At 43.0% G+C, this 18,494-nt stretch overlaps 1 protein-coding gene across 1 annotated transcript in view; it reads right to left on the reverse strand.

Annotated features, from left to right (window-relative positions):
* Nucleotides 1–701: 701 nt before the first annotated feature.
* LOC110534810 (multidrug and toxin extrusion protein 1) overlaps nt 702–18,494 on the reverse strand; it is a 69,589-nt gene continuing 51,796 nt past the window's right edge. Inside the window, exons 15-17 of the mRNA XM_036989479.2 lie at nt 5,017–5,111; nt 2,533–2,646; nt 702–1,977 (exon numbers count right to left, since the gene is read on the reverse strand). Of these exons, the coding sequence (XP_036845374.2) occupies nt 1,666–1,977; nt 2,533–2,646; nt 5,017–5,111 (521 nt within the window). The 3' untranslated portion in view covers nt 702–1,665. The remainder of the gene's footprint in view (nt 1,978–2,532; nt 2,647–5,016; nt 5,112–18,494) is intronic.

The raw sequence follows: 18,494 nt of genomic DNA on the forward strand, positions 1-18,494 counted from the left end.
CCACAGATGTCAACAACTCTGGAATGACAGCTGCACAGATGTCAACAACTCTGGAATGACAGCTCCACAGATGTCAACAACTCTGGAATGACAGCTCCACAGATGTCAACAACTCTGGAATGACAGCTCCACAGATGTCAACAACTCTGGAATGACAGCTCCACAGATGTCAACAACTCTGGAATGACAATTGCTGTACACCAGCGGAACCCATCCTACTTGACGGAGCTGGAGCAGTTTTGCCTTGAAGAATGGGCATAAATCTCAGTGGCTAGAAGTGCCAAGCTTATAGACACACACCCCAAGAGACTTGCAGCTGTAATTGCTGCAAAAGGTGGCTCTGCAAAGTATTGACTTTGGGGGGGTGAATAGTTATACACGCTCTAGTTCTGTTTTTTTGTATTATTTCTTGTTTGTTTCAAAGAGGCATGTTGTGTAAATCAAATGATACAAACCCCCACAAATTATATTTTAATTCCAGGTTGTAAGGCAACAAAATAGGAAAAATTACAAGGGGTGAATACTTTTGCAAGCCACTGTAAATTCTGAAGAGGAGTCCACAAAGCCATTCCATCTTTTGATTTCCCCATTTATTTTATTTTGGTTCTGGTTCTGGAAGTTCAAATAAATATCTAAGTGACCGCATAATTTTGAACTGTAGTGTATATATACAGAACCAGTCAAGAATTTGAACACACCTACTCCTTCAATGTTTTTTCTTTATTTTACTATTTTCGACATTAAGTAGAATAAAGTGGAGACATCAAAACTATGAAATAACACATATGGAATCATGTTTCAACTAAAAAAAGTGTTAAATAATTCAAAATAAATTTTAAATTTTGCACACTCTTGGCATTCCAATGTCCCTAGCATGGGTTTATACTGCATATGATGCTAATGCTATATGATGCTAATGCCCCTTGCATGGGTTTATATACAATGCTAACATCCCTAGCATGGGTGTATACTGTATATGATGCTAATGCTATATGATGCTAATGCCCCTTGCATGGGTTTATATACGATGCTAATGCCGCTAGAATAGGTTTATTGTAAATGCAATGCTAATGTCCCGAGCATGTTTACAGTGAATACTTAGGCAGACAATGTACCTGACATCTCACCCATATAGAGTATTTTTTATTGATCTGACCGCCGGTCATTTGGCTGGACATTTCATTGAGAACTCACGGTTAGTCTCTTATTTGACAATTTGAAAGCACTGTTTCAACTGGTAATAGGCCAAGTGCAGTGACTTTACACTGTAGAAACAAGTACACACACATCAACATACAATAGTAAATAATCTCATATATTGGAAATCAGACATTTACACTGATTCCATGCTTCCAGATTAAAACTGTTCTACATTAGACTGAGTAGACATCACAATGAAAGACAAATATAATGGAAACATGTCGGGAGACTAAAAATATATCTTTAGAAGGAACAGTAGTATAGAAGAAGAGAGGACTGCAGTGCAGGCAGCCATGGGGGGGGGGGGGGGGGGAAGATGGTGGCAGCAGTTCCTCTGATCAGGAGAGTCTCAGGACCCCAGCACTGTGCTGTTCAGTTCATACAGACACCATTGGTCCCTGCAGAGACTCAACCCAGTCCCTCTACCCCTCTCCTCTCCCCCCTCCTTCCCCCCTCTCTCCTGTCTCAGAGGGGTGAGGTGAGCTCCAGGAGGGGTGTGGGGGTAGAAGAGTTGGTCCAGTCCAGGGTGAGGTTGGAGAGGCTGTGGATGGAGGGTGCAGGAGGGGGACAGGCCAGGTGAACAGCGACCCCTGTGGCCAGGAGGAATAACGCAGTCAGCAGAGTGAAACCTCTCCTCAGGACCAGCTGGGAGGCAGACAGCAGACCTTTGGACTGGACACCTGGGCCCTCCTGCTGTTCTTCCCCACTTCCTCCTCCTCCCTGGGTGCTGACTGGCGTGTAACCAGGTGGTTTGGATTCATCGCTCTCTGGCTGGGACTGGAGATGCACACAAACACACAGCATTAAGATGAGGTGCAGGACTCACTAAACACACAGCATTAAGATGAGGTACAGGACACATGGTATTAAGATGAGGTACAGGACACATGGCATTAAGATGAGGTACAGTACACATGGTATTAAGATGAGGTAAAGGACACATGGTATTAAGATGAGGTACAGGACACATGGTATTAAGATGAGGTACAGGACACATGGTATTAAGATGAGGTACAGTACACATGGTATTAAGATGAGGTAAAGGACACATGGTATTAAGATGAGGTACAGGACACATGGTATTAAGATGAGGTACAGGACACATGGCATTAAGATGAGGTACAGTACACATGGTATTAAGATGAGGTAAAGGACACATGGTATTAAGATGAGGTACAGTACACATGGTATTAAGATGAGGTAAAGGACACATGGTATTAAGATGAGGTACAGGACACATGGTATTAAGATGAGGTGCAGGACACATGGTATTTAACACAGACTACAGAGCACATATACATGGATGCTGGACACACAGATATATTCCCTCACCATTTCATTGCTTCGAGAACCTTCTGGAAGCAGAGTTTTAATCAGCGGCTGTCCAATAGGAGGCTTTGCTGGAACACACATTACCAGCCCACTCTTCCCAGCACGCACCTGGGCCTGAGGAATCAGTTGGTTGTTAGCCAGTAGACTTGGGGGGTAGATCAGCTTTATTATTGCAGATAGATTGTATTTTCCATCAATTTAATTGGCTGCATCATTTCCAATGCCCCATATATATAAAAAATTGTATAGTTTCCATATTTATCATTTTCCCCTAACCCTACAACCCCTCCCCTAATTGTAGTAAACTAGTGAATTTATGCTTCTACTTCCAGTTTATACATACTATCTACATTTTACAGACACAATGTATTTTACAATAGTTATCTTAAATTTGTTCTTAATCTCATCCTTCAGCCCCCCTAAATCCCTCCCATCTATCTCTGAACACCATCCCGTCCCATCCTTCAGCTCCCCTAAATCCCTCCCATCTATCTCTGAACACCATCCAGTCCCATCCTTCAGCCCCCCTAAATCCCTCCCATTTATCTCTGAACACCATCCAGTCCCATCCTTCAGCTCCCCTAAATCCCTCCCATCTATCTCTGAACACCATCCCATCCCATCCCTCAGCTCCCCTCAATCCCTCCCATCTATCTCTGAACACCATCCAGTCCCATCCTTCAGCCCCCCTAAATCCCTCCCATTTATCTCTGAACACCATCCAGTCCCATCCTTCAGCTCCCCTAAATCCCTCCCATCTATCTCTGAATACCATCCCGTCCCATCCTTCAGCCCCCCTAAATCCCTCCCATCTATCTCTGAACACCATCCCGTCCATTCCCTCAGCTCCCCTCAATCTATCTCTGAACACCATCCAGTCCCATCCCTCAGCTCCCCTAAATCCAGCCCATTTATCTCTGAACATCATCCCGTCCCATCTTTCAGCTCCCCTCAATCCCTCCCATTTATCTCTGAACACCATCCCGTCCCATCCCTCAGCTCCCCTCAATCCCTCCCATCTATCTATCTCTGAACACCATCCAGTCCCATCTTTCAGCTCCCCTCAATCCCTCCCATCTATCTATCTCTGAACACCATCCAGTCCCATCTTTCAGCTCCCCTCAATCCCTCCCATCTATCTATGAACACCATCCAGTCCCATCTTTCAGCTCCACTCAATCCCTCCCATTTATCTCTGAACACCATCCAGTTTTGAATTTTATTTGCCACAGACGGACGGACGGACAGACAGACAGACAATACCAACAACAAGAGAAGAACAGACAGACAATACCAACAACAAGAGAATAACGGACAGACAGACAGACAGACAGACAGACAGACAGACAGACAGACAATACCAACAACAAGAGAAGAACAGACAGACAGACAGACAGACAGACAGACAGACAGACAGACAGACAATACCAACAACAAGAGAAGAACAGACAGACAGACAGACAGACAGACAGACAGACAGACAGACAGACAGACAGACAGACAGACAGACAGACAGACAATACCAACAACAAGAGAAGAACAGACAGACAGACAGACAGACAGACAGACAGACAGACAGACAGACAATACCAACAACAAGAGAAGAACAGACAGACAGACAGACAGACAGACAGACAGACAGACAGACAGACAGACAGACAGACAGACAGACAGACAGACAATACCAACAACAAGAGAAGAACAGACACAGACAGACAGACAGACAGACAGACAGACAGACAGACAGACAGACAGACAGACAGACAGACAATACCAACAACAAGAGAAGAACAGACACAGACAGACAGACAGACAGACAGACAGACAGACAGACAGACAGACAGACAGACAGACAATACCAACAACAAGAGAAGAACAGACAGACAGACAGACAGACAGACAGACAGACAGACAGACAATACCAACAACAAGAGAAGAACAGACAGACAGACAGACAATACCAACAACAAGAGAATAACGGACAGACAGACAGACAGACAGACAGACAATACCAACAACAAGAGAATAACGGACAGACAGACAGACAGACAGACAGACAGACAGACAGACAGACAGACAGACAGACAATACCAACAACAAGAGAAGAACAGACAGACAGACAGACAGACAGACAGACAGACAGACAGACAGACAGACAATACCAACAACAAGAGAAGAACAGACAGACAGACAGACAGACAGACAGACAGACAGACAATACCAACAACAAGAGAAGAACAGACAGACAGACAGACAGACAGACAGACAGACAGACAGACAGACAGACAATACCAACAACAAGAGAAGAACAGACAGGCAGGCAGGCAGACAGACAGACAGACAGACAGACAGACAGACAGAGACAGACAGACAATACCAACAACAAGAGAAGAACAGACAGACAGACAGACAGACAGACAGACAGACAGACAGACAGACAGACAGACAGACAGACAGACAAACAGGGAGGTCAGGGTACCCTACCTCCTTGGCAACAAGCTGCCAGTTGAGTTTGAAGATGATGACGATGAAGAACCCAGTCTGGAGGATGACACAGATGAAGAGACCTACCCACAAACCTGACAGGTGGAGCACACACACACGTCACACAATCACAGAGTTGTCACACACTAGATCAGTGTCAAATAAAGACTGAGGTAGTAATAGAGATAGAGAGATAGAGAGGTAGAGGTAGAGCTAGAGATTAAGTTGGAGGTAGTGATAGAGATGGAGGTAGAGGTAGAGCTAGAGATTAAGGTGGAGGTAGTGATAGAGATAGAGGTAGATGTAGAGCACACACACACCTCACGCAATCACAATCAGTTGTCACACACTAGATCAGTGTCAAATAAAGACTGAGGTAGTAATAGAGATAGAGAGATGGAGGTAGAGCTAGAGATTCAGTTGGAGGTAGTGATAGAGATGGTGGTAGAGGTAGATGTAGAGCTAGAGATTAAGGTGGAGGTAGTGATAGAGATGGAGGTAGATGTAGAGCTAGAGATTAAGGTGGAGGTAGTGATAGAGATGGAGGTAGAGGTAGATGTAGAGCTAGAGATTAAGGTGGAGGTAGTGATAGAGATGGAGATATATGTAGAGCTAGAGATTAAGGTGGAGGTAGTGATAGAGATGGAGGTAGATGTAGAGCTAGATATTAAGGTGGAGGTAGAGATGGAGGTAGAGGTAGATGTAAAGCTAGAGATTAAGGTGGAGGTAGTGATGGAGATGGACGTATATGTATTTATTATGGATCCCCGTTAGTTCCTGCCAAAGCAGCAGCTACTCTTCCTTGGGTTTATTATGGATCCCCATTAGTTCCTGCCAAGGCAGCAGCTACTCTCGCTGGGGTTAATTATGGATCCCCATTAGTTCCTGCCAAGGCAGCAGCTACTCTTCCTGGGGTTAATTATGGATCCCCATTAGTTCCTGCCAAAGCAGCAGCTACTCTTCCTGGGGTTTATTATGGATCCCCATTAGTACCTACCAAGGTAGCAGCTACTCTTCCTGGGGTCCAGCAAAATTAAAGCTGATTATACAATTTTAAAACATTACAATACATTTACAGATTTCACAACACACTGTGTTCCCTCAGGCCACACTCCACCACTACCACATATCTACATTGCTAATTTACAGTCTAGCCAGACACCTAGGTGTTCGTCGTTGTCCACATATTCTATTTCTGAACCGTCCAGAGTAGTGATGCTAGTCGGGCGGGCGGATGCGGGCAGCGAACGGTTGAAAAGCATGTATTTGGTTTTACTAGTGTTTAAGAGCAGTTGGAGGCCATGGAAGGAGTGTTGTACGGCATTGAATATCGTTTGGAGGTTAGTTAACACAGTGTCCAAAGAAGGGCCAGATGTATACAGAATGGTGTCGTCTGCGTAGAGGTGGATCAGGGAATCACCCGTAACATCGTTGATATATACAGAGAAACGAGTCGGCTCGAGAATTGAACCCTGTGGTACCCCCATAGAGACTGCCAGAGGTCCGGACAACAGGCCCTCCGATTTGACACACTGAACTCTGTCTGACAAGTAGTTAGTGAACCAAGCGAGGCAGTCATTAGTGAAACCAAGGCTGTTGAGTCTGCCGATAAGAATACAGTGATTGACAGAGTCGAAAGCCTTTGCCAGGTCGATAAAGATGGCTGTATAGTACTGTCTTTAATTGATGGCGGTTGCATCAGTTACTTGATGTGGAATAGAGTTCCATATAGACATGGCCCTGTGTAGTACTGTGTGCCTCCCATAGTCTGTTCTGGACTTGGGGACTGTGAAGAGACCTCTGCTGGCATGTCTTGTGGGGTATGCATATGTGTCCGAGCTGTGTGCCAGTAGTTCAAACAGACCGCTCGGTGCATTCAACATGTCAATACCTCTCATAAATAACAGTAGTGATGAAGTCAATCTCTCTGCCACTTTGAGCCAGGAGAGATTGACATGCATATTATTAATATTAGTTCTCTGTGTACATCCAACGGCCAGCCGTGTTGCCCTGTTCTCAGCCAATTGCAATTTTCCGAAGTCCTTTTTTGTGGCACCTGACCACACGACTGAACAGTAGTCCAGGTGCGACAAAACTAGAGCCTGTAGGACCTGCCTTGTTGATAGTGTTGTTAAGAAGGCAGAGTAGCGCTTTATTATAGACAGACTTCTCCCCATCTTAGCTACTACTGCATCAATATGTTTTGATTATGACAGTTTATAATCTAGTGTTACTCCAAGCAGTTTAGTCATCTCAACTTGCTGAATTTGCACATTATTTATTACAAGATTTAGTTGAGTTTTAGGGTTTAGTGAGTGTTTTGTTCCAAATTCAATGCTTTTAGTTGTATAAATATTTAGGGCTAACTTATTCTTTGCCACCCACTCTGAAACTAACTGCAGCTCTTTGTTGAGTGTTGCAGTCATTTCAGCAGCTGACGTGTATAGTGTTGAGTCATCCGCATACATAGACGCTCTGGCTTTACTCAAAATCAGTGGCAAGTCGTTAGTAAAAATGTTAAAAAGCAAGAGGCCTAAACAGCTATCCTGGGGAACTCCTGATTCTAACTGGATTATATTTGATCGGCTTCCATTAAAGAACACCCTCTGTGTTCTGTTAGACAAGTGACTCTTTATCCACATTATAGCAGGGGGTGTAAAGCCATAACACACACATTTTTCCAGCAGCAGACTATGATCAATCATTTCAAAAGCTGCACTGAAGTCTAACAACATAACCCCCACAATTATTTTATCATCAATTTCTCTCAGCCAATCATCAGTCATTTGTGTAAGTGCTGTGCTTGTTGAATGTCCTTCCCTATAATCGTGCTGAAATTCTGTTGTCGATTTGTTTCGTGTGAAATAGCATTGTATTTGATCAAATAGATTTTTTTTCCAGAAGTTTACCAAGGGTTGGTAACAGACTGATTGGGTGGTTATTTTAGACAGTAATGGGGGCTTTACTATTCTTGGGTAGCGGAATGACTTTAGCTTCCCTCCAGGCCTGAGGGAACACGCTCTCTAGTAGGCTTAAATTAAAGATGAGGCAAATAGGAGTGGCAATATCATCTGTTTATTATACCCAGTCATTTTCCATCTAGATTGTAAGACTGGTGGCTTGTCAGTGTTGATAGACAACAACATTTTTTCACCTCTTCCACACTGACTCTATGGAAAAGTACAATTCCTGTCTTTCATAATTTGGTCAGATATACTTGGATGTGTAGTGTCAGTGTTTGTTGCTGGCATGTCATCCCTAAGTGTGTTAATCTTGCCAATGAAAAAGTCATTAGAGATAGAGATAGTGGTAGAGGTAGAAATGTTCAGGTAGAGATAGAGGTACAGATAGAAAAAGAGGCAGAGATGTTGAGTTAGAGGTAGAAATACAGATGGAGGATGAGGTTGAGGTAGAATTGGAGGTAGAAATAGAGGTTGAGGAAGACGAAGAGGTAGAGATAAAGGTAGAGAGGTAGAGGTAGAGGTAGAGATAGAGATAGAGATTGAGATTGAGATAGAGGTTGAGATGTTGAAGTAGAGGTAGAGATAGAGGTAGAGATGTTGAAATAGAGATAGAGATAGAGGTTAGAGATGTTGAGGTAGATATTTTGAGGCAGAGGTATAGAGATATAGATAGAGGTAGTGGTGGAGGTAGATTTAGAGGTAGAGATAGAGGTCAGGATAGACGTAGTAGAGATAGTGGTAGAGGTAGATTTATAGGTAGAGGTTGAGGTCAGGATAGACGTAGTTGTAGAGGTAGTGGTAGAGGTAGATTTAGAGGTAGAAGTTGAGGTCAGGATAGAGGGAGTAGAGGTAGTGGTAGAGGTAGATTTAGAGGTAGAGATACATATGGAGGTTGAGGTAGAATTGGAGGTAGAGGTTGAGGAAGACGAAGAGGTAGAGATAAAGGTAGAGAGAGATAGAGATTTTGAAGTAGAGGTAGAGACAGAGATAGAGGTTGACATTTTGAAGTAGAGGTAGAGGTTGTGGTAGAGATATAGATAGAGGATAGAGATAGATGTTGAGATGTTGAAGTAGAGGTTGAGATAGAGGTTAGAGTTGTTGAAGTAGAGGTAGAGATAGAGGTTGAGATAGAGGTTGAGATGTTGAAGTAGAGGTTGCGATAGAGGTTAGAGTTGTTGAAGTAGAGGTAGAGATAGAGGTTGAGATAGATATAGAGGTTAGAGATGTTGAAGTAGAGGTAGAGATAGAGTTTGAGATGTTGAAGTAGAGCTAGAGATACAGGTTGAGATAGAGATAGAGGTTAGAGATGTTGAGGTAGAGATTTTGAGGCAGAGATAGAGGTAGAGTAGGAGGTATAGAGATGTGGTGGTAGATGTAGATTTAGAGGTAGAGATAGAGGTCAGGATAGAAGTAGTAGAGATAGTGGTAGAGGTAGATTTAGAGGTAGAGATAGAGGTTGTGGTAGTGGTAGAGGTAGATTTAGAGGTAGAGGTCAGGATAGACGATATAGAGATAGAGGTTGTGGTAGAGGTAGAGGTAGATTTTGAGGTAGAGGTAGCGGTAGAGGTATAGGTAGATTTAGAGGTAGAGGTCAGGATAGAAGTATTAGAGATAGAGGTTGTGGTAGAGGTAGATTTAGAGGTAGAGGTAGAGGTCAGGATAGACGTAGTAGAGATAGAGGTTGTGGTAGAGGTAGAGGTAGATGTCAGGACAGACGTAGTAGAGAGAGAGGTTGTGGTAGAGGTAGAGGTCAAGAGAGGTTTAGTAGAGATAGAGGTTGTGGTAGTGGTAGAGGTAGATTTAGAGATAGAGGTAGTGGTAGAGGTAGATTTAGAGGTAGAGGTCAGGATAGACGTAGTAGAGATAAAGGTTGTGGTAGTGGTAGAGGTAGATTTAGAGATAGAGGTTGTGGTAGAGGTAGTGGTAGATTTAGAGGTAGAGGTCAGGATAGACGTAGTAGAGATAGAGGTTGTGGTAGTGGTAGAGGTAGATTTAGAGATAGAGGTCAGGATAGACATAGTAGAGATAGAGGTTGTGGTAGAGGTAGATTTAGAGATAGAGGTTGTGGTAGATGTAGTGGTAGATTTAGAGGTAGAGGTCAGGATAGACATAGTAGAGATAGAGGTTGTGGTAGTGGTAGAGGTAGATTTAGAGGTAGAGGTTGTGGTAGACTTAGAGGTAGAGGTAGAGGTCAGGATAGACGTAGTAGAGATAGAGGTTGTGGTAGTGGTAGAGGTAGATTTAGAGATAGAGGTTGTGGTAGAGGTAGTGGTAGATTTAGAGGTAGAGGTCAGGATAGACGTAATAGAGATAGAGATTGTGGTAGAGGTAGAGGAAGAGGTAGATGTCAGGATAGATGTAGTCGAGATAGAGGTTGCGGTAGAGGTAGATTTAGAGATAGAGGTTGTGGTCGTGGTAGATTTATTGGTAGAGGTCGGGATAGACGTAGTAGAGATAGAGGTTGTGGTAGTGGTAGAGGAAGATTTAGAGATAGAGGTTGTGGTGAAGGTAGTGGTAGATTTAGAGGTAGAGGTCAGGATAGACGTAATAGAGATAGAGGTTGTGGTAGAGGTAGAGGAAGAGGTAGATGTCAGGATAGACGTAGTCGAGATAGAGGTTGCGGTAGAGGTAGATTTAGAGATAGAGGTTGTGGTCGTGGTAGATTTAGAGTTAGAGTTGATAAAGGTAGATAGGTAGAGGTAGAGGTAGAGATAGAAATAGAGATAGAGATAGAGATTGAGATTGAGATAGAGATTGAGATAGAGGTTGAGATGTTGAAGTAGAGGTAGAGATAGAGGTAGAGATGTTGAAGTAGAGATAGAGATAGAGGTTAGAGATGTTGAGGTAGATATTTTGAGGCAGAGGTATAGAGATATAGATAGAGGTAGTGGTGGAGGTAGATTTAGAGGTAGAGATAGAGGTCAGGATAGACGTAGTAGAGATAGTGGTAGAGGTAGATTTATAGGTAGAGGTTGTGATAGAGGTAGTGGTAGATTTAGAGGTAGAGGTCAGGATAGACGTAGTAGAGATAGAGGTTGTGGTAGTGGTAGAGGTAAATATAGAGATAGAGGTAGAGGTAGAGGTAGATTTAGAGGTACAGGTCAGGATAGACATAGTAGTGGTAGTGGTAGAGGTAGATTTAGAGAGAGGTTGTGGTAGAGGTAGAGGTAGATTTAGAGGTAGAGGTCAGGATAGACGTAGTAGAGATAGTGGTAGTGGTAGTGGTAGATTTAGAGATAGAGGTTGTGGTAGAGGTAGAGGTAGATTTAGAGGTAGAGGTCAGGATAGACGTGGTAGAGGTAGATTTAGAGATAGAGGTTGTGGTAGAGGTATATTTAGAGGTAGAGGTCAGGATAGACGTAATAGATTTAGAGGTAGTAGTAGTGGTAGTGGTAGATTTAGAGATAGAGGTTGTGGTAGAGCTAGAGATAGATTTAGAGGTAGAGGTCAGGATAGATGTGGTAGAGGTAGATTTAGAGAAAGAGGTTGTGGTAGAGGTAGAGGTAGATTTAGAGGTAGACGTCAGGATAGACATAGTAGAGATAGAGGTAGTGGTAGAGGTAGATTTAGAGATAGAGGTTGTGGTAGAGGTAGTGGTAGATTTAGAGGTAGAGGTCAGGATAGACGTAGTAGAGATAGAGGTTGTGGTAGAGGAAGAGGTAGATGTCAGGATAGACGTAGTCGAGATAGAGGTTGCGGTAGAGGTAGATTTAGAGATAGAGGTTGTGGTCGTGGTAGATTTAGAGGTAGAGGTCGGGATAGACGTAGTAGAGATAGAGGTTGTGGTAGTGGTAGAGGTAGATTTAGAGATAGAGGTTGTGGTAGAGGTAGTGGTAGATTTAGAGGTAGAGGTCAGGATAGACGTAGTAGAGATAGAGGTTGTGGTAGAGGTAGAGGAAGAGGTAGATGTCAGGATAGACGTAGTCAAGATAGAGGTTGCGGTAGAGGTAGATTTAGAGATCGAGGTTGTGGTCGTGGTAGATTTAGAGGTAGAGGTCGGGATAGACGTAGTAGAGATAGAGGTTGTGGTAGTGGTAGAGGTAGATTTAGAGATAGAGGTTGTGGTAGAGGTAGTGGTAGATTTAGAGGTAGAGGTCAGGATAGACGTAGTAGAGATAGAGGTTGTGGTAGTGGTAGAGGTAGATTTAGAGATAGAGGTAGAGGTAGAGGTAGATTTAGAGGTAGACGTCAGGATAGACGTAGTAGAGATAGAGGTAGTGGTAGAGGTAGATTTAGAGATAGAGGTTGTGGTAGAGGTAGTGGTAGATTTAGAGGTAGAGGTCAGGATAGACGTAGTAGAGATAGAGGTTGTGGTAGAGGAAGAGGTAGATGTCAGGATAGACGTAGTCGAGATAGAGGTTGCGGTAGAGGTAGATTTAGAGATAGAGGTTGTGGTCGTGGTAGATTTAGAGGTAGAGGTCGGGATAGACGTAGTAGAGATAGAGGTTGTAGTAGTGGTAGAGGTAGATTTAGAGATAGAGGTTGTGGTAGAGGTAGTGGTAGATTTAGAGGTAGAGGTCAGGATAGACGTAGTAGAGATAGAGGTTGTGGTAGAGGAAGAGGTAGATGTCAGGATAGACGTAGTCGAGATAGAGGTTGCGGTAGAGGTAGATTTAGAGATAGAGGTTGTGGTCGTGGTAGATTTAGAGGTAGAGGTCGGGATAGACGTAGTAGAGATAGAGGTTGTGGTAGTGGTAGAAGTAGATTTAGAGATAGAGGTTGTGGTAGAGGTAGTGGTAGATTTAGAGGTAGAGGTCAGGATAGACGTAGTAGAGATAGAGGTTGTGGTAGAGGTAGAGGAAGAGGTAGATGTCAGGATAGACGTAGTCAAGATAGAGGTTGCGGTAGAGGTAGATTTAGAGATAGAGGTTGTGGTCGTGGTAGATTTAGAGGTAGAGGTCGGGATAGACGTAGTAGAGATAGAGGTTGTGGTAGTGGTAGAGGTAGATTTAGAGATAGAGGTTGTGGTAGAGGTAGTGGTAGATTTAGAGGTAGAGGTCAGGATAGACGTAGTAGAGATAGAGGTTGTGGTAGTGGTAGAGGTAGATTTAGAGATAGAGGTAGAGGTAGAGGTAGATTTAGAGGTAGAGGTCAGGATAGACATAGTAGTGGTAGTGGTAGAGGTAGATTTAGAGATAGAGGTTGTGGTAGAGGTAGAGGTAGATTTAGAGGTAGAGGTCAGGATAGACGTAGTAGAGATAGAGGTAGTGGTAGAGGTAGATTTAGAGATAGAGGTTGTGGTAGAGGTAGTGGTAGATTTAGAGGTAGAGGTCAGGATAGACGTAGTAGAGATATAGGTTGTGGTAGAGGTAGAGGAAGAGGTAGATGTCAGGATAGACGTAGTCGAGATAGAGGTTGCGGTAGAGGTAGATTTAGAGATAGAGGTTGTGGTCGTGGTAGATTTAGAGGTAGAGTTGATAAAGGTAGAGAGGTAGAGGTAGAGGTAGAGATAGAGATAGAGATAGAGATTGAGATAGAGGTTGAGATGTAGAGGTAGAGATAGAGGTAGAGATGTTGAAGTAGAGATAGAGATAGAGGTTAGAGATGTTGAGGTAGATATTTTGAGGCAGAGGTATAGAGATATAGATAGAGGTAGTGGTGGAGGTAGATTTAGAGGTAGAGATAGAGGTCAGGATAGACGTAGTAGAGATAGTGGTAGAGGTAGATTTATAGGTAGAGGTTGAGGTCAGGATAGACGTAGTTGTAGAGGTAGTGGTAGAGGTAGATTTAGAGGTAGAAGTTGAGGTCAGGATAGAGGGAGTAGAGGTAGTGGTAGAGGTAGATTTAGAGGTAGAGATACATATGGAGGTTGAGGTAGAATTGGAGGTAGAGGTTGAGGAAGACGAAGAGGTAGAGATAAAGGTAGAGAGAGATAGATATAGAGATTTTGAAGTAGAGGTAGAGACAGAGATAGAGGTTGACATTTTGAAGTAGAGGTAGAGGTTGTGGTAGAGATATAGATAGAGGATAGAGATAGATGTTGAGATGTTGAAGTAGAGGTTGAGATAGAGGTTAGAGTTGTTGAAGTAGAGGTAGAGATAGAGGTTGAGATAGAGGTTGAGATGTTGAAGTAGAGGTTGAGATAGAGGTTAGAGTTGTTGAAGTAGAGGTAGAGATAGAGGTTGAGATAGATATAGAGGTTAGAGATGTTGAAGTAGAGGTAGAGATAGAGTTTGAGATGTTGAAGTAGAGCTAGAGATACAGGTTGAGATAGAGATAGAGGTTAGAGATGTTGAGGTAGAGATTTTGAGGCAGAGATAGAGGTAGAGTAGGAGGTATAGAGATGTGGTGGTAGATGTAGATTTAGAGGTAGAGATAGAGGTCAGGATAGAAGTAGTAGAGATAGTGGTAGAGGTAGATTTAGAGGTAGAGATAGAGGTTGTGGTAGTGGTAGAGGTAGATTTAGAGGTAGAGGTCAGGATAGACGATATAGAGATAGAGGTTGTGGTAGAGGTAGAGGTAGATTTTGAGATAGAGGTAGCGGTAGAGGTATAGGTAGATTTAGAGGTAGAGGTCAGGATAGAAGTATTAGAGATAGAGGTTGTGGTAGAGGTAGATTTAGAGGTAGAGGTAGAGGTCAGGATAGACGTAGTAGAGATAGAGGTTGTGGTAGAGGTAGAGGTAGATGTCAGGACAGACGTAGTAGAGAGAGAGGTTGTGGTAGAGGTAGAGGTCAAGAGAGGTTTAGTAGAGATAGAGGTTGTGGTAGTGGTAGAGGTAGATTTAGAGATAGAGGTAGTGGTAGAGGTAGATTTAGAGGTAGAGGTCAGGATAGACGTAGTAGAGATAAAGGTTGTGGTAGTGGTAGAGGTAGATTTAGAGATAGAGGTTGTGGTAGAGGTAGTGGTAGATTTAGAGGTAGAGGTCAGGATAGACGTAGTAGAGATAGAGGTTGTGGTAGTGGTAGAGGTAGATTTAGAGATAGAGGTCAGGATAGACATAGTAGAGATAGAGGTTGTGGTAGAGGTAGATTTAGAGATAGAGGTTGTGGTAGATGTAATGGTAGATTTAGAGGTAGAGGTCAGGATAGACATAGTAGAGATAGAGGTTGTGGTAGTGGTAGAGGTAGATTTAGAGGTAGAGGTTGTGGTAGACTTAGAGGTAGAGGTAGAGGTCAGGATAGACGTAGTAGAGATAGAGGTTGTGGTAGTGGTAGAGGTAGATTTAGAGATAGAGGTTGTGGTAGAGGTAGTGGTAGATTTAGAGGTAGAGGTCAGGATAGACGTAGTAGAGATATAGGTTGTGGTAGAGGTAGAGGAAGAGGTAGATGTCAGAATAGATGTAGTCGAGATAGAGGTTGCGGTAGAGGTGGATTTAGAGATAGAGGTTGTGGTCGTGGTAGATTTAGAGGTAGAGGTCGGGATAGACGTAGTAGAGATAGAGGTTGTGGTAGTGGTAGAGGAAGATTTAGAGATAGAGGTTGTGGTGAAGGTAGTGGTAGATTTAGAGGTAGAGGTCAGGATAGACGTAATAGAGATAGAGGTTGTGGTAGAGGTAGAGGAAGAGGTAGATGTCAGGATAGACGTAGTCGAGATAGAGGTTGCGGTAGAGGTAGATTTAGAGATAGAGGTTGTGGTCGTGGTAGATTTAGAGTTAGAGTTGATAAAGGTAGATAGGTAGAGATAGAGATAGAAATAGAGATAGAGATAGAGATAGAGATTGAGATTGAGATAGAGATTGAGATAGAGGTTGAGATGTTGAAGTAGAGGTAGAGATAGAGGTAGAGATGTTGAAGTAGAGATAGAGATAGAGGTTAGAGATGTTGAGGTAGATATTTTGAGGCAGAGGTATAGAGATATAGATAGAGGTAGTGGTGGAGGTAGATTTAGAGGTAGAGATAGAGGTCAGGATAGACGTAGTAGAGATAGTGGTAGAGGTAGATTTATAGGTAGAGGTTGTGATAGAGGTAGTTGTAGATTTAGAGGTAGAGGTCAGGATAGACGTAGTAGAGATAGAGGTTGTGGTAGTGGTAGAGGTAAATATAGAGATAGAGGTAGAGGTAGAGGTAGATTTAGAGGTAGAGGTCAGGATAGACATAGTAGTGGTAGTGGTAGAGGTAGATTTAGAGAGAGGTTGTGGTAGAGGTAGAGGTAGATTTAGAGGTAGAGGTCAGGATAGACGTAGTAGAGATAGTGGTAGTGGTAGTGGTAGATTTAGAGATAGAGGCTGTGGTAGAGGTAGAGGTAGATTTAGAGGTAGAGGTCAGGATAGACGTGGTAGAGGTAGATTTAGAGATAGAGGTTGTGGTAGAGGTATATTTAGAGGTAGAGGTCAGGATAGACGTAATAGATTTAGAGGTAGTAGTAGTGGTAGTGGTAGATTTAGAGATAGAGGTTGTGGTAGAGCTAGAGATAGATTTAGAGGTAGAGGTCAGGATAGATGTGGTAGAGGTAGATTTAGAGAAAGAGGTTGTGGTAGAGGTAGAGGTAGATTTAGAGGTAGACGTCAGGATAGACGTAGTAGAGATAGAGGTTGTGGTAGTGGTAGAGGTAGATTTAGAGATAGAGGTTGTGGTAGAGGTAGTGGTAGATTTAGAGGTAGAGGTCAGGATAGACGTAGTAGAGATATAGGTTGTGGTAGAGGTAGAGGAAGAGGTAGATGTCAGGATAGATGTAGTCGAGATAGAGGTTGCGGTAGAGGTAGATTTAGAGATAGAGGTTGTGGTCGTGGTAGATTTAGAGGTAGAGGTCGGGATAGACGTAGTAGAGATAGAGGTTGTGGTAGTGGTAGAGGAAGATTTAGAGATAGAGGTTGTGGTGAAGGTAGTGGTAGATTTAGAGGTAGAGGTCAGGATAGACGTAATAGAGATAGAGGTTGTGGTAGAGGTAGAGGAAGAGGTAGATGTCAGGATAGACGTAGTCGAGATAGAGGTTGCGGTAGAGGTAGATTTAGAGATAGAGGTTGTGGTCGTGGTAGATTTAGAGTTAGAGTTGATAAAGATAGATAGGTAGAGGTAGAGGTAGAGATAGAAATAGAGATAGAGATAGAGATTGAGATTGAGATAGAGATTGAGATAGAGGTTGAGATGTTGAAGTAGAGGTAGAGATAGAGGTAGAGATGTTGAAGTAGAGATAGAGATAGAGGTTAGAGATGTTGAGGTAGATATTTTGAGGCAGAGGTATAGAGATATAGATAGAGGTAGTGGTGGAGGTAGATTTAGAGGTAGAGATAGAGGTCAGGATAGACGTAGTAGAGATAGTGGTAGAGGTAGATTTATAGGTAGAGGTTGTGATAGAGGTAGTGGTAGATTTAGAGGTAGAGGTCAGGATAGACGTAGTAGAGATAGAGGTTGTGGTAGTGGTAGAGGTAAATATAGAGATAGAGGTAGAGGTAGAGGTAGATTTAGAGGTAGAGGTCAGGATAGACATAGTAGTGGTAGTGGTAGAGGTAGATTTAGAGAGAGGTTGTGGTAGAGGTAGAGGTAGATTTAGAGGTAGAGGTCAGGATAGACGTAGTAGAGATAGTGGTAGTGGTAGTGGTAGATTTAGAGATAGAGGCTGTGGTAGAGGTAGAGGTAGATTTAGAGGTAGAGGTCAGGATAGACGTGGTAGAGGTAGATTTAGAGATAGAGGTTGTGGTAGAGGTATATTTAGAGGTAGAGGTCAGGATAGACGTAATAGATTTAGAGGTAGTAGTAGTGGTAGTGGTAGATTTAGAGATAGAGGTTGTGGTAGAGCTAGAGATAGATTTAGAGGTAGAGGTCAGGATAGATGTGGTAGAGGTAGATTTAGAGAAAGAGGTTGTGGTAGAGGTAGAGGTAGATTTAGAGGTAGACGTCAGGATAGACGTAGTAGAGATAGAGGTTGTGGTAGTGGTAGAGGTAGATTTAGAGATAGAGGTTGTGGTAGAGGTAGTGGTAGATTTAGAGGTAGAGGTCAGGATAGACGTAGTAGAGATATAGGTTGTGGTAGAGGTAGAGGAAGAGGTAGATGTCAGGATAGATGTAGTCGAGATAGAGGTTGCGGTAGAGGTAGATTTAGAGATAGAGGTTGTGGTCGTGGTAGATTTAGAGGTAGAGGTCGGGATAGACGTAGTAGAGATAGAGGTTGTGGTAGTGGTAGAGGAAGATTTAGAGATAGAGGTTGTGGTGAAGGTAGTGGTAGATTTAGAGGTAGAGGTCAGGATAGACGTAATAGAGATAGAGGTTGTGGTAGAGGTAGAGGAAGAGGTAGATGTCAGGATAGACGTAGTCGAGATAGAGGTTGCGGTAGAGGTAGATTTAGAGATAGAGGTTGTGGTCGTGGTAGATTTAGAGTTAGAGTTGATAAAGATAGATAGGTAGAGGTAGAGGTAGAGATAGAAATAGAGATAGAGATAGAGATTGAGATTGAGATAGAGATTGAGATAGAGGTTGAGATGTTGAAGTAGAGGTAGAGATAGAGGTAGAGATGTTGAAGTAGAGATAGAGATAGAGGTTAGAGATGTTGAGGTAGATATTTTGAGGCAGAGGTATAGAGATATAGATAGAGGTAGTGGTGGAGGTAGATTTAGAGGTAGAGATAGAGGTCAGGATAG

Source organism: Oncorhynchus mykiss, chromosome 10 (genome assembly GCF_057628025.1).
Source record: "Oncorhynchus mykiss isolate SJ-2025 chromosome 10, ASM5762802v1, whole genome shotgun sequence".
NCBI classification, from domain to species: domain Eukaryota; kingdom Metazoa; phylum Chordata; class Actinopteri; order Salmoniformes; family Salmonidae; genus Oncorhynchus; species Oncorhynchus mykiss.